This window comes from Parasteatoda tepidariorum, chromosome 4, assembly GCF_982258835.1.
Source record: "Parasteatoda tepidariorum strain Cologne lab strain chromosome 4, Ptep-v5.0, whole genome shotgun sequence".
In the NCBI taxonomy this organism is placed as follows: Eukaryota; Metazoa; Arthropoda; class Arachnida; order Araneae; family Theridiidae; genus Parasteatoda; species Parasteatoda tepidariorum.
The window spans coordinates 56,382,684-56,399,223 of NC_141758.1; the positions used below are offsets into that span (position 1 = coordinate 56,382,684).

The following is a 16,540-nucleotide window of genomic DNA, read 5'->3' on the forward strand; positions in this document are numbered from 1 at the left end:
AATGGAAGGGATTATGAATATAATCCACAATTATAAATTCTTAATTTACAACTCATTTTTAAAAATACACTTAGTAAATTTCAAGTAATGTAAATATATTTACAACATGCATATTTAATTGTTATTTTATTATTACTTTTATTTTATTACGATAGATATTTCTAATTTAGCTAAAGCTAAAATTGCAACTGCGAAATAATCCTCTTATATCTATGAAATATCTCTTTCTAGGAAATATTATCGAGATTAATTTATTCAAATCCGGAACAAAGATCCATTTACGTAAACGTAGAATAAAAGAAATGTTATTAAATTGAACTTATTATTCTTTTTCAATTTATATATTTTATCACATACTATATTATCTAACTATGCGCACATTTTTTATAAAAAAATATTTGCTTGAATAAAATAGAATATATACAAGATATAGATTTAATATGATAGGTGAGTGTGCATAATTTATTACTAAAATCAAATCTTCAGCTAAGCATCTAGATTTTGATTTATGGTTCCAAGCAAAATTAATATTTATACCTTACATTTATTTAATATAAATTATGGAAAAGCATATTAACTAACATGAATGGACGTGATTTATGATACAAGCAAGCTTAATGAATTATTTATTTTATCTTGATGTTATTTCAGACTTTTGTTTCAGTTAGGAAAATATTAATATTAGATAGAAAGCGAGGTATTGAATTTAAGAATACTTGAAAATAAGAATACTTGAGAATAAAAATTATTATTCTGCGTTTACAATAAGATACATAAATAAGATTAGCTAGTATATAAATTATAGATGAGAGAATAACAATACGGATTTTTTATGTTTTAAATCTTAAAATAAAATAACTCATGAAATGATTGATGTTTATTTAAATTAATTTTGCTGATGTTATTTCTTTGATTTTAAAAATGAGAAGAAAAAGCTCTGTAAATGGGATAATATTGTATTTCTTTGATTATTTTGCGAAATAATTTACTTTGGCTGTCAACGTAATCTTGGTTCCAATTCGTCCCAAAAGAATTTAATGATCGGTGCTGTGAGAAGGCTTGTCCAGTTTTTGAAGGCCGATTTCATTAAACCATGATACCGCAAGTCTGAATGCGTGAACTCTGCTGTTATCCTGCTGAAAGAGAAAATGGACCTTCTCCGAAATATTACCATAGAGCAAAAAATTCCCACTAGGGTAGCAATTTTCATCTGTGTGCAATTCTTATTGCGAAAGAAATGCTTATCGTGGAAGCAATTCTCATCGTGGTAGCAATTCTTATCGCGAAAGAAATGCTTATCGTGGAAGCAATTCTTATCGCTGAAGCAAATCTTATCGCTGAAGCAATTCTTATCGCTGAAGCAATTCTCATCGTGGAAGCAATTCTCATCGTGGAAGCATTTCTCACCAGGGTAGCAATTTTCATCTGGGTAGCAATTCTTATCACGAAAGCAATTCTCACCATGAAAGCGATTCTCTCCGTGGAAGCAATTCTAATGTTTGAAGCAATTTTCATCATGGTAGCAATTCTCATCGTGGTAGCAATTCTTATCGCAAAAGAAATGCTTATCGTGGAAGCAGTTCTTATCACTGAAGCAATTCTCGTCGTGGAAGCAATTCTCACCAGGGTAGCAATTTTCCTCTGGTTAGCGATTCTTATCATGAAAGCAATTCTCATCGTGGTAGTAATTCTTATCGCGAAAGAAATGCTTATCGTTGAAGCATTTCTCATCGTGGAAGCAATTCTTGTCATGGAAGCATTTCTCTTTGTGGAAGCAATTCTCATTATGGAAGTATTTCTCGTCATGGATGCAATTCTCATCATTGCATCCACAGGACCCTCTAAGTCTGTATCACTAGCTGCCCGAATACAATTGGACAGATGGTGTATACATAAGCTGTATGACTAACAATATTAAACGCGTTTTTCTCTAAACATTAATTTTTGAACTGCGCAGAAGCGTAGTGGACGTGAAATTGGCAGAAACTTTGTATGTTACTTTGTATGGATTATTCTATAGAAATGTATTTACATAATGTATATAATTTTCTTCAAAAAATATTTGCGTCATTTTTATCCAATGTTTTTGATTCTCAGTACACAGATATTTTGGAGGAACCATAATATACTTCCAAATTGCTGCAACTGTAATACGGTGCTGCGTTGACCCATATAATTTTGTACTTCTCGAGCTTGATTACAAGAACAACTATTCTAACTTGAATTGTAGCAATGATCAGCTTTATGAGTCATTTTGAAGAAATTTGGGTCCATTTACAGACCTTTCACAAACATTTTTATTGTTAAATCGGATATCTTCCGAGGAAACGAGTTTATGCTCTAAACGGAAATTTCACAAACATTTTATGTCAAAAAGTGTCTCTTCAAAAATTACTAAATAGCTAAAACGGAATGGTAACAAAACTTTTCTTTTGAAAAACATAGTCAATAACGCATCTTCAAATAAAAATTCTAAAATTTAAATTCATGGAAAGACATGATTTTTTTTATTGCATAGAAACAGGACAAAATTATTCACAAAATTATGAGTTTATTTTTCACAAAACGCTCATTTCACAAAATGAGTCTAAGCAGACCACTAGTTTTTGCGATGGTTCACAATATCAGGACAATATTTCAAAAAATGGTTCGTTTGCGGAAAATCTAGAACTGGGATCGCTAAATTTATGAAGTTTTTGAGCTACTGTACTGTTTTTAAATCCCATAGCGTAAGCTAAAAGAGATGCCGGGTTTTTAAAAAATAAATTAGTTTATTGCCTATAAACTTACTTAAGCCTGTTAGCCAACAAGAGTCTTAACGTGATCTACCGAAAATATTCCGCGAACTACTAGTAGTTCACAATCAGAAGCACGGCACTTGTTTAGAACAATCTCTGAATTTATAACCTTATTAAAACTGTAACAAATTTGCTCTTTAATGTAGTTCAACGTAGAACTGATTTTTCAAAGAGTTTAAAAGCTCTAAAGAAGAAGAGAATGTTTGGAACATTCATTAGAACAAAATTTGATTGTATTCTGTAATGCATTCCATTTCCAACTATAACTGACATCCCTTATAAATTGGAATAAACAGGGTTTGGGGTCAAGATTTATTATGATTGGCGCAGTACAGGTGAAATCAAATCGCTTGCCAAGAAGCCAGACTCGGAAGCGGTGTATTTGATTTGTGGTTTGAAGTAAATTAATACTCAATCGTAGCATTTAATTTAAACAGACTATCATCATATGGTTCTGGTTGTGTTAGAGAAATAGAGCCTAAGTAATTTGTTTATGCTTAAAGTAATTCTCAAAATAAAATATAGATGGCAGCATAAAGTCACGTGATTAGTAAATGTTAATTTTTGTTTTATGTACATGTAGTTTAGTTCTCTATGTGTTTTGTCTCAATAAAGTTGTGTAATTAAAACCGGCATGGTAATTTCTAAATGATTATTTTCCCCGAGACGAATATCCTTTTACATAATTCTTTTTTGTTTTTAGCTATGTTATACAAGCTTAGTATTTAATTAACTCGTATAAGTAAGTGTTTGACTTACTATTTAAAAGATATTATTTCAAATGAGAAAAAAATCCTCCTGGCTTCAATTGTTTAGATAAATTGATGTGACTATATATTTTATTTTATAACCATCGGTGAAAAACCGACCCATTTATTTTAGTTAACGGCTACTAATAATCAACTCCGTAGCCTTGTAATTTTGAACCCTATTCAGAAGACAACTCTTGGATCAAGTATTGGGAGAAATTTACCTTCGTGGTGGACTTTTTTTAATAGAACTAACCTGCGTTTGCGTTGTAAGGAGAGGAAAACGATGAAAACCTCCTACGGTTAGCTTTACGGAGAGGGGACTCTAACCCATGATCCGCCTATCATTGCGGATATTTTACATCAGCATTGCAGTCGGTGCGAGGCGGGTGTGGATTTCGTTTCGAACAGCCATCGCTGGGATTCGAACTCGGGTCACCTCATTTGGAGGCAAACGCTCTATCCACTAAGCCACCGCGACTCATCTATTATATAATAGATTTTGGATCAGCTTTAATAAAAGAATGATTTTTCAAATTTTTACTTTTAATACTATACGTGGATAATTAGGCTTAATAATTAGTTATCTTTTTTTGCCTCCATTTTCATGGTATTCCGCCAGCTTTTTTTCCTTTCCCTTTTTATTTCAAATACAAACTGCACTTAGCATCATTCAAAAAAATAATATATTCAGTTTAATGCAATCTGTGTTTTTTTAATCAATGTTTTAAGTATTATGACTTAAGAATACTGAAATCGCACTTACTAAATTTGTTTGCAAACTTTAAAAAGAACTAGATCCAATGCCCTATTCTATATCAATTCACTATTTTATAACAATTCATTTTTCTTATTTTTTTTTTTTTTTACGATTTAATTTATTTCTTAGAAATATCCCTTTTTTCGTATTACTGAACCCTACTGATGAATATTGGTGAATATTGGCCCAATTTTGCATCAATTAATACCTTTACCTTTACCATTTTTACCTTTTTTATAGTAAAAAAATAAAATGTGCCAAAAATGCTCCTTTTCACTTTCTAAATTAGAAAGAGCACCAACCAATAACTACCATTTAGAATAATTTGAACTTTTTCACAAGTAAGCATTCCTATATCAGTTTTTAAAATTTATGATAATTATTTATTTACTTACATAATTACTTACTTTTTATGTTTAACGATTACTTGGTGCTTTTATGCCTTTTATAAATACTTACTTACGTGACTTAGCATTAAATCGGCTGTGAAAAAATGCGATGAAGTCGTTTTTCGAGATAAAGCGAAATTACTTACTGAACAACCCAATATTTCTAAACGTCGTTTTTAATTAAATTTAATTTTTATTTTCTACAACTAACAATACAAGCAATACAGTTTTTCTATTTTTGCATTTTTCATACATGTTTTACTTTGAAAATTTTACCTACAAATATTTATTCTTAAAATGGAGGGGGGGGGGAGATATCACTGTGTTGATATTTTCTAGTCAAGTCATACTTAACTGCACGTGTTGTTTTCAACTTCATTCTTTAAACCTTGACATTTCATTGAAATGATGCATTCGTAAAGCATATTTAATCCAGTTAAGTTACCTGAAACCTTGCAAAGGCACCGGAGACTTGAGAATAGTTAAAAATATTTTTATGGTTTCTCCTGCGACGAATATTTCTCTAAAATTATGAACATAACTCTTCCTGAGTTTTACCGGATACGGTTCAATTTCAGAATACTTTCTGTTAATGGAAGAGTTTTTTGTTTGGATAATATTAATATGTACCCTGTACTTCTCGAATATAAGAATATATTCACCTGCTATGAAATCGTACGGTGAGTCCTTAATATCAATTATGTTTGACTACTATGCTTATAACTTATTTAACTGATTTTAATGTTTTTGTACTAAATTTTTTGAATCTATGTTCATAACAAAGTAAAATTTTGGCAATGTATTCCACTGTTTCAATTGTTATGTTGATTGTATGAAGTAATTTTATATTTTGTAATTTTAAAACTGTGATTGAACAACCGACCCAATTTTGAATTTTTGATTACTAATATTTAACTCCGGAGCCTCGTAAATTTGAACCCAATCCAGAAGACAAGCTAACTCCTTGATAAAGTATTGAGAGAAAATTACTTTCGTGGAGAACTTTTTGATAGAACTTGTGATGGATGAATTTGCGTTACATGGAGAGGAAAACCACAAAAACCTTCCGCGGTTATCCTATTATTACCTTAACGGCAAGGGGACTCTAACCCATAATCCGTCTACTACTGAGGATATTTTACGTCAGCATTGTGGTCGATGAAATTAGTATCTACCAACCATCGTTGGGATTCGAACTGGGCTCACCTCTTCGGAAGACCAACATTCTATTCCCTAAGCAACCACGGTAATTGCTTAAATTCAATTCATAGGTGTGGAGTCGGCATTGATGCCCATACACCAAAGCTTATGGGGCCATCCCTCTAAAACTTAGAAAATCTCTCCATTCAGTTAAACACAAAAATAGATACGAATAATTTCATTTAAACAAAAACAGCATTTTATAAGAGCAGAAAAAAAAAATCTTTAATTTTGCATCTTTTATGATAGTATGTTATTTAATGTATCAATAAACAATTTCTCAGAGAATTAATCTTGTATTAAGTTAAAATTATTAATAAAATTCATGAATTGTTTCCTTTTGAGGCAATAATTTTAAAAATAACTACTTGTAAAAAGTTTTATTTTTATATGCTTATTATATCACAGGGGGAAATTATAGAATTGAGAACTTTTTAGAACTCTTTAAGATAAACTCTTAGTAATTTAATTAAAATCTTAGCATATAGTTTCTTTCCGTAAACTTCAAACTAATTTTTACTTATTAATTCCTTTTTAAAATTATATTCTAATAATAATATTATATATTCAAATTTTGGGGAGAGAAAGATCGATTAAGTTTTTGATCTTTTATTTTACTAAAACATTTTTAAAAAAGTATCTCCCTCCCCTCAAAAGAATATTGTCCATGGGGACTTTCCCCCCTTTGGGCACCAAAGGGAGTCATTAATTGAAATGTTCTGCTCCAACTCCAATGTTCGACTCCAACTTCACATTTGATGAAATAAATTTCAAAATGTATTTTTACAAAATATTATGCAAAAATATTAAAAGAAGTAGATATCAATATTTATCTCATACGCTCTCTCGTATTACTTAGTAAAAATTCAGGAGCTAGGAAACAATTAGGGAAGATGCATTATATCAACTTGTGTATATATTTAATTAAATTTTCATCTCTAGCTAAATAATTTGATACTTGTGAATCAAAAGAAAACTTATTAATAATTAATTTATTAATATAGTAACTCAACCTAATTAACAATTTATTAAATCAAAAAGTTCAAATATAATTAACTTAATTTTTGATAAATAATAATTTAATAAATATCTTAATATTGGAGTACTATTTCTGTTTTTATAATTATAAATATTTATCAAAGTTATTATAATAAACGCCTCTTTTCATATTTTAACCTATGGATCTAGCTACTTTTACTTTACCGGATTAGATGCTAATCTAATTTTCTTCGACTCCGACTCTAGCAAAAAGTTCTCCGACTCTTGCAAAAAGTTCTCCGACTCTAGCAAAAAGTTCTCCGACTCTAGCAAAAAGTTCTCCGACTCTAGCAAAAAGTTCTCCGACTCTAGCAAAAAGTTCTCCGACTCTAGCAAAAAGTTCTCCGACTCTAGCAAAAAGTTCTCCGACTCTAGCAAATTTTTCTTCGACTCCGACTCTAGCAAAAAGTTCTCCGACTCTAGCAAATTTTTCTTCGACTCCGACTCTAGCAAAAAGTTCTCCGACTCTAGCAAATTTTTCTTCGACTCCGTCTCTAGCAAAATTTTATTCGACTCCGACTCTAGCAAAACTTTATTCGACTCCGACTCTAGCAAAATTTTATTCGACTCCGACTCTAGCAAAATTTTATTCGATTCAGATTATAGCAAATTTTTCTTCGACTCCGACTCTAGCAAATTTTTCTTCGAGTCAGATTATAGCAAATTTTTCTTCGACTCCGACTCTAGCAAAACTTTATTCGACTCCGACTCTAGCAAAATTTTATTCGACTCCGACTCTAGCAAAATTTTATTCGACTCCGACTCTAGCAAAACTTTATTCGACTCCGACTCTAGCAAAATTTTATTCGACTCCGACTCTAGCAAAATTTTATTCGACTCCGACTCTAGCAAAATTTTATTCGACTCCGACTCTAGCAAAACTTTATTCGACTCCGACTCTAGCAAATTTTTTTTCGAGTCAGATTATAGCAAATTTTTCTTCGATTCCGAGCAAAACTTTATTCGACTCCGACTCTAGCAAAATTTTATTCGACTCCGACTCTAGCAAAATTTTATTCGACTCCGACTCTAGCAAAACTTTATTCGACTCCGACTCTAGCAAAATTTAATTCGACTCCGACTCTAGCAAAATTTTATTCGATTCAGATTATAGCAAATTTTTCTTCGATTCCGACTCTAGCAAATTTTTCTTCGACTCCGACTCTAGCAAAATTTTATTCGACTCCGACTCTAGCAAAATGTTTGTCCATTCCGAATCTAAAAAATCTTTTTAGACTTCGACTCCACAGCCTTGGTTCAATCACAAAACCCATAATCTAATCAGTATATTGTTTTTAAAAAAGTAAATCTTTTTTCTCAAACACTTCTTTTTCATTTTTGCATATTATAGCTTCTATTTTTGATCAATTCAACTAATTTCGATCAACTCACGTTTAACGAGTTTCCAGATTAAACGAGCCAATAGTCTCGAACCCAATGCTCTCGTTATAAACCGGTTCGACTGTAATCAAATTTATACAGCAAACAAAATCAAAATGCTACCAATCTAAACTCGACTATTATCTATAATCTGTCAGATGCATGTATATGTGCTATTCCACGAAGAAATAACTAAATCTTTCTTCTTTGGCCATTTCCATGTAAATTCCAAACAATTTCTTCGAAAATTCGCCACTTTCATAAATGTTTTATTCATTTCATGGAAACAGATGTTCAGTTACTATGTGGACATATAGTCCTTGTTACTGCTTTAGTTTTCTTTCCCAGGGAATATGTTCTTCCAAGACTTAGTGAAACTAAGATATTCAGTTTCGTCTGAATTCGATTGTTTTAGTTGAAAGACCTTTCATATTTAGTTTATTTTTTATTGAAAAATACGGAACCAAAAACGCTAGCCGGCCGTTATGTGCGCAGTTCTTGAGAATATTATTAATATTTGGATTATAAAGTTGTTGGGCTTATTTTTGTAAATTTTTTAGATAATAGTTTAAATATTTTTGTTTATTATGTTAGAGTTTTTGTTTTAAAAAGTTTACAATTGGTGTTAACATTGCAAAGTATGAAAAATTCCAATTGTAGTGACATGTATTTTTCCTCTTTGGAAAATTAGGAAAAATCATTTAAAAGTTTCATTTATTAACACAACAAGTGAAATAAATTCTAAATACAAATGGAGTCATGTCAAATTAATAGGGTGTCCCATGTCAAATTTATCGTGCGACAGTTTCGAATTATCGTTCCATGATGTTGTCGGGAGTGTTGTTATTGACAATGTCAACCTTCATCTCTGAAAAGGTACACCAACGTAGAATCGAGTTAACATGTCTTATATACTAGTAAATTGGGATTGTGTTTTTGTAGTGGCAGATACACTACAGTACTCCACCACCAGAATTATATCTGTGATAGAATTCGATGAATGGATACCACTAGTTGATTCATTGCTGTTTTGTGAGAAGCCAGGAGAGCTGTTTGAAGATCACCGTACTTTTTGAGTGCTGATTGTGAGAGCGGTATTAAGTTCACGATCGTGGTCGCTCTTGTGTTTCCATTAGCACTCGAGTGAATATGTTGCGTGTGATCGAAACTGAAAAGCAACAGCACGAGGAGGTGGATAATGTCACAAGAAGCAAGTCAACTGTTCAATGTGGACGATGGATAGGCGTGTTCACATCCTGTCCGGGTCACCAATGTAGGGAGTGTTGTACCGATAATATCTATGAAAAGATATCCCTAGATAGAATCCAGTTAACATGTCTTATATGCTAGTGAACCCTACAATAATGGAATGGACACTTTCGGTTTTCTATATTTTTTAATTTCTTAAGAAATATTTAAGGACTAAATTGTAATTTTAGTAGTATTTAGTTCATGCGATTTTTCATACTTTTCAATAAAAGTGAAATCTTTCAGGGTTCGAGGGTCCACCAATAAATTACGAAAGAAAGTATTTTTAAAATTATAAGCAAAAATACATAATACAAAAAAATTAGTTGTTTTTTTCATCTATAAAAGTGTTTATATCTCCATAAATATTTAAGCTAGATTTACGAAGTTTTACATAGTTATTGCAAACAACAACCAAAGTAATTGACAAAATTTACAAGACTTATTTGCTTGGTTCTCTGGTATAAAGTGTTCAAAATTATTTGCTTTATTTCGTTATTTTTTGTCGGTCCTTTAAACCTCTGTAAACTTTATTGCATAATATGAAAAATCGCGTGAACTAAATATTTCTAAAGTTATAAAATTGTGCTAAGTATTTCTTGAGAAATTCGAAAAATATCAAAAACTGAAAGATCATTATTTTAGAGTAATGTGTATACCATATACAGCCTATAAACCATATTGTTTTCATGCATAGCAAGCATACAGGGTGCGTAACGTTTTTAAAAAGTGCTTCGCTTCGTTATTTAAAAGTGCTTTTTTCATTGGGTGTTTTTAAAAAGTGCTTAATTTTCCCTTTTTTAAAATGAGATTTTTCTTTTACCATGTTGACTTTCGCTACGAATTATGCAAAATGACACATTTCACATTTTTCTATTCAATGTTTTCTCAATTAATTCAACTCCAATCTATTTCGGCGTATTGTCAGTCCGTAGCGTATGAAAACGCTATTCGTTTTACTTAATTCAAAATTTCATGATTTTTGACAATTGTCAAAAACTATGCCATAAGGCTTTTCTTTGACATGACGGCTAAAACAAGATAAAACTGTCAATTGTCAAAAACTTTCCAACCCTGCCTAATTATGATATTTTTTTAAAGTGCTAAATTTTTTTTTATTTTCTTTATTTAATATACTTTTTTAAAGTGCTAAAAATATTTTTTGAGTGCTTGAAAAGTGCTTATTTTTTGTTTAATAATTTGACTACTCACCCTAATATACAATTTAAATTAAAATTCATAAATATATATTTATCATTTTTTTAATTTTGTAATGTTTATAAAATAAAACAATTCTTTGGGTAATCGACAATTTTTCATTGCGTAAAAAATTTTGTGGGAAATAAAAAACACAAAACATTTGATTTAATTAGGGAATAATAATAATAAATTTAAATTATTATTCCCTGCACCTCGTTTTGCGTATTACTGATATTGCGTATTGATATTACGGATTACTACATCATTACGTTTTGGATTAAAATAAATGTCTGTTGTTAGCACCATAATCAAAAAGAGCTTTTTTTTATGCTTCATGGTCCAATGCGGGATTATGTTACAAAATAACAATGAAAGCAAAATGGTTGTTAGTGAGAGTGTAGTTTTGTTATCTTTTGTTTTCTTATCAACTTCTTCGCGCATCATTTAAAGTCAACTTCATACATATATCGCGTGCGCGCGTCTTCCTTTTTCTAGATTCCAAAATGTCCTTTTTTTTTTACTGAAGACAAAGTGGTCAGAACAAAGAGGACATTGAACTTCACGGTCAACAGTTTCATTTCGAAATGTAAATGACCACCTCACAATCTCTTATGGATTAGATAAGAATTATTTTAAATATATCTTTTGTTGCAAAAACAGCTCCATCCATTTTTTTTCAGAATTTTTACTGTAGAGCCAATAAAAGTTTTATTTTTTTAATAAAATCGTATCTATGAATTATTAAATATCGTAAAATCAATTGATTTGATTTTATAATTTGTATTTTATTTTATAACCGTCGTTGAACAGTCGACCCAATTTTATGGGTTTACTACTACTAATGTTCAACTCCGTAGCCTTGTAATTATGAACCCAAGCCAGAAGACAAGGGAACTCCTGGATCGAGTAGTAGGAGAAATTTGCCTTCGTGGAGGACTTTTTGATGGAGCTAATCCTCATTTGAGTTACATGGAGAGGAAGATCACGAGATCCTCCCATGGTTGACCTCACGGCAGGGGGACTCTAACCCATGATCCGTCTACTACTGAGGATATATTTCACGTCAGCACTGTGGTCGGTGCTAGCCGGTTGCGGAATTCGTATCGACTGAGATTCGAACCTGGTTCGTCTCATTGGAAGGAGAACTCCTTATCCCCTGAGCTATCGCGGCTCAAAAAATCAACTGATTATAAATAATTAAAGAATTTAAAAAAAATCCTAAGTTGGTTTTGTTTGAAAATGCCAAACAGCTTGAAATTTTGAAACGCTTTATTGTAAAAGACCAATAAAAAATTTTATTTGAATATTAATTTATGATAAATATGAAGGATAAATGTGATTAATAATTAGATTAATTAATTAATCTAAAAAATCGACCAACTTGAAATTTTATTTTAATATAGCAAAAGAATTGCTTTCGAGTTGCACTTAGCTTACCGAATGCAGGCACATGCGCTGTCACTGAAAAAAGTTATAAGAAAGTAGTATTTAAAAGTAATTTATGTCAAAAAATAATTCTTATGACCTTATGATGCATTTTTACAACCAATTTAAGAAGGCACAGTGGGCACTAATAGGTAAATTGAGCAATGTGTACCGAGTGCTCCACAAATGACTTACGATTGAATAATTGAAGAAAGTATGAAATCACAGTGTGTTGTGTTCTGCTTAAAGAACCAAGTATTTTAATCTCTCCAATTTTTAATATTTATTATAAAGTTCGTCAACAGATGGTTCTACTGACTGTAAAATTTCAGACCACTCCATCTCATTATTTATATGAGCATCTGTGAGCCTGTAAATTTCATTCTCAAATTGCTCCACATTATGGTCGCTGCAAATGGGCATTGTTATCAGCGACATCTGTTGATAACTTTTGTTACTAATTTTGAAATGTGATGAGAAGAAATGCTGGTTTCCTTGTCAGATCGCAAGCTTTACATTTATTTCTACTATTGTTTTAATTTTTTAAATCTGTTATTTTTTGAGCATCCGATATTTTAACTTAAGTAATTTTTTTAACGTGTAATAATGTGATTATTGTGACTTATAATATTTTGCTAGCTAAGTATTGTGTTCTATACAAAAGGTAAAAATTGCACATTAAATTAAATCCCTCATGAATATCTTAACTACAAAATAACTTAATGGGTTAAAACGTGATAACCAGAAAATTAAATTCGAGATCTATAGAGTTCATTGTTTATTCATGAAAACATAAATAAAATCTTCCCATTAAAGCATTACAGCGAAATTTCTCATCTTGGTGTTTAAATTTTTTAATTAAACATCAGAAGCCTACACACATTTCCGCTAAAACCTTCACTTTAACTGCAACTCTTTTCAAAGCTTCTATTATTCGAGTCACGTACGATCCCGTTCCGGCCGTGGTTTTCGCGAGATAGCGAAGTTTATGGCGATCTCTTATCTTTACTTGTTCCACACGTTCTCCTTTGTGAATTCTGAATGAGCAAACGGGCAAGCTTTCCGAAAGGTTAATTGTTCAAATCAAGAGCCATGTGTGTTCTAGGTCGTGGATAGATATAAGAAGTTAACTTTCTCTCTCGGCCTTATTCGCCAACTGTTGCTTACTGATAATGGAATAGCTGTTCTGAATTTTGAAAACAGTGAAACAATTTACTTATCCTTGATGAATCCTTTAAAATAAATCTGATACATTGACTTAATAGTAGGGCAATTCCATGAAAAAGGGGAAAAGCATTGGAAAATTCAAATAAGAATAATGTTATCATTTTGGATGTTTTCTGAATTAGAAAGGTTTGAAGTTTGATAATTTATAATTATTTTTTTTGAGAGTTTAGTTTTTTAGTGTTGGTAACCCATTTAACATTGGCATTTACTTGTTCTGATTTGGGTGAAGAACATAGTCAGTTTTGGAAAATCAGTAAGTTAACAATATTTTAATTTCAAAATGTTCCAAAGAATAAATATTGTTTATTACACTTAATAGAAATATTGTGCAGTGTTAAAATAAGTTTTTGTTGTTAAATTCACTTAATTATATAAATTTCAACTAAACATTAGTGCATGTAACGTAAGTTACCAAAAACTAGAAAAAATTTTTGTGTGTAAAAAAGAACAAGTGATACAAAAGTAAGAATAATATTTTTTCTTCCTTAGAGGCTAACACTAAGTAAGCAGCAATAGTTTTCTTTTCAAATATTACTTATTTATTGTTTTGAGCCCCATTCAATATGTGTAACGTAAGTTACTGACATGCATGCAATGTAAGTTACCAATGTGAAATGAGTTTATTCCTCTTGAAAATTGGCATACAAACTAAATAAGATGTATCCAGTTACAATACCAAAGTTTAAATAAATTATCACTGCCTTAAGATATTAATTTCAATGAAACTCTTTGCTTTAAGTTATTAATTTGGGTGTTGGCATTCATATGTTTTCAAAGTTGAACGAAATCTTTCAACAGGCACCGGGAGTTAAGGATGTAGTTATAATTAGAGATGCTAATGATAGCAAAAAGAAAGTACAAGCACGGCATCTTCATCATTCAGTTCGAGAAATGCACCAAATGTTTATGGAAGAAAATCCAGAATGCAAAATTGGAAAAACTAAATTCTTTGAGCTCCGTCCAAAGCATGTCTTGCTTAGTAGCAAACTTCCAGGCAATGTTTGTGTTTGTAAGCATCATGAAAAGTTCGGATTGACTAAGGAAGCCTTCAGCAAAATTTATAATGTTCCATCTTACGAAATTCTTTAGAAATTTATTTTATGTTTAGAAAAAACAGCTGAGTGCGAGTCTCTAGAACAGATGAGTGGAGTGTCTAGTCTATTCTCAAAATCTCTACAGATTAAAAACATTGAACAGATCCACCATTTAAGAGTACAAGAAGGCATACCAGCAAAGTTTTTTTTTTAATGAAAGATGTTGTAAAAGGAAATGATGAATCCAAGATAAACGCTGGGGGTTGATGTATGGTTAGATAGGAGGACATGTTATATCCTGGTGTGGTAATGTCTGTTGCAGATCAAGAATTTAAAGTCAATGTAATGGCTGCTGTGGGAATCTATTGTACATGGCCAGAAAAAGAGATGAAATATTCTACCAGAAAGAAAGCATGGTGAAAAGAATTGAGCCCCCTGTACTTGTTAATAACAGAGGACTTAATAAGTTTGCAGTTATGTGTGATTTAAAAGTATCTGAATTTACTTCATGTACACTTTTTCTCCATTGCACTATACTGTTTAAATAACTTAATTTGCATTTGTACCTTATTTGATAAAAGTTTGATACCAAGGGAATTTCGTAACGTAAGTTACTGTAACGTAAGTTACCCACTTAAAAAATTATATTTAATTTAACTTTTGAAATAAAATCTTAAATCTAGGCATAAGAAATATTTAAACATGTCAGAAAAATGATACATATAATCTTAATCATGAAACTTTTGTATAAGAACAGAATTTTGCCTTCAAGTATATTGCAAATTTATGCCATTCCTTTTTCGGTAACGTAAGTTACCACACTAATTTTAGGCTTTTACACTGTTTAAATTGAAAAATAATAATTATTTTAATTAGATTCCTTTTGGTTTTGATTGTAATTTTAAGAAATCACTTTATTTTAATATGTGTATTCATATTATTTGTTTGCTTCTAAGTTCTCAATACAATAAAGTTCATGTGAATGTAACGTAAGTTACCGTGGAATAGCCCAGTATCGCTTTGAATTTCACTGCTTTTAGGAACGCTTCATTTATGTGTTATCTGTAAAAATTTCATTGTTTACAGTTTCAAAACAATTTAATATTCTACTAACATTCTTTTATTAAGTTTAGGCAAGCTCCGTGGTAGTGATTAATGTTATGTAGACAGGCTCTACATTAATTTGTGTAGTTAATGTGTAGAAAGTAAATTTTATCTATCCAATTTTGTAAGAAATATGTTTAAATTTGTTTTCCAATTTTGCACATTGAGCCGCGGTGGCTCAAGGGATTGAGCATTCGGCTCCCAATGAGGTGCCCGAGGTTCGAATCCCAGTGGAGGCTGGTTGATACGTATTCTACTCGTACCTACCACAGTGCTGACATATAAATATCCTCGTTGATAACGGATCATGGGTTAGAATCCCCTTGCCATCGGGCTAACCTTTAGAGGTTTTCGTGGTTTTTCTATCCATGTAACGCAAATGCGAGTTAGTTCCATCAAAAAATCCTAGTTTGTGCCAATGCAGAAGTTCTCCTGTCTTTTGAGTAGACTTCGAAATTGCAAGGCAAAGTAGTTGAACATTGATGATCGTAAGCTCATAATTGGGTCGGCTGTTTGTGGTTATCAAAAATATAAAATTTTACACATTGTTACGAGTTACTTTCTTCAAATTAATAATAAAAAATATTAAAAAGATAAAAATGTGATGATATTACGGAGGGTGCAATTTTATTAGTGTTTTATTTATTTCAAACGTTTTATTATCATTTAATAATAAAACGTTTTATTATCATCAAAAAAATTTCTTATGACTTGATGATAATGTAATTACAACAAATCTAGTGGCGTCACAGCTAATGCATCACATTTAGTGGGTACAAATAATTTTGCAGTATTATTTTCCTTTCAAAAAATTTAAATGTAAAAACTAGCGACTTAATACGACTTCATAACATTTTTAGGGAAAATTATAAGGGGAAAAATATATTTACTTTGAATGAAATTCATTAAACAAAATAATAAATCCTGCTATTTCTTCAATTCCAATAAGCAAGGTATTTTCTTTTTACTAAAGTAAATGCTATGTATA

General features: G+C 31.0%; 1 protein-coding gene across 5 annotated transcripts in view; it reads left to right on the forward strand.

Moving 5' to 3' along the window:
• Nucleotides 1-16,540, forward strand: part of LOC107440650 (uncharacterized) — a 189,690-nt gene that overhangs the window by 129,818 nt on the left and 43,332 nt on the right. Inside the window, exon 1 of one of the 5 annotated variants that reach the window (XM_087161166.1) lies at nt 5,152-5,376. The exons of the other annotated variants lie outside the window; for them this stretch is intronic. Coding sequence (XP_087017292.1) covers nt 5,289-5,376 — 88 coding nt within the window. The 5' untranslated portion in view covers nt 5,152-5,288. Of the gene's footprint in view, nt 1-5,151; nt 5,377-16,540 lie in introns of those variants that run through there. 5 annotated transcript variants of the gene reach the window in all.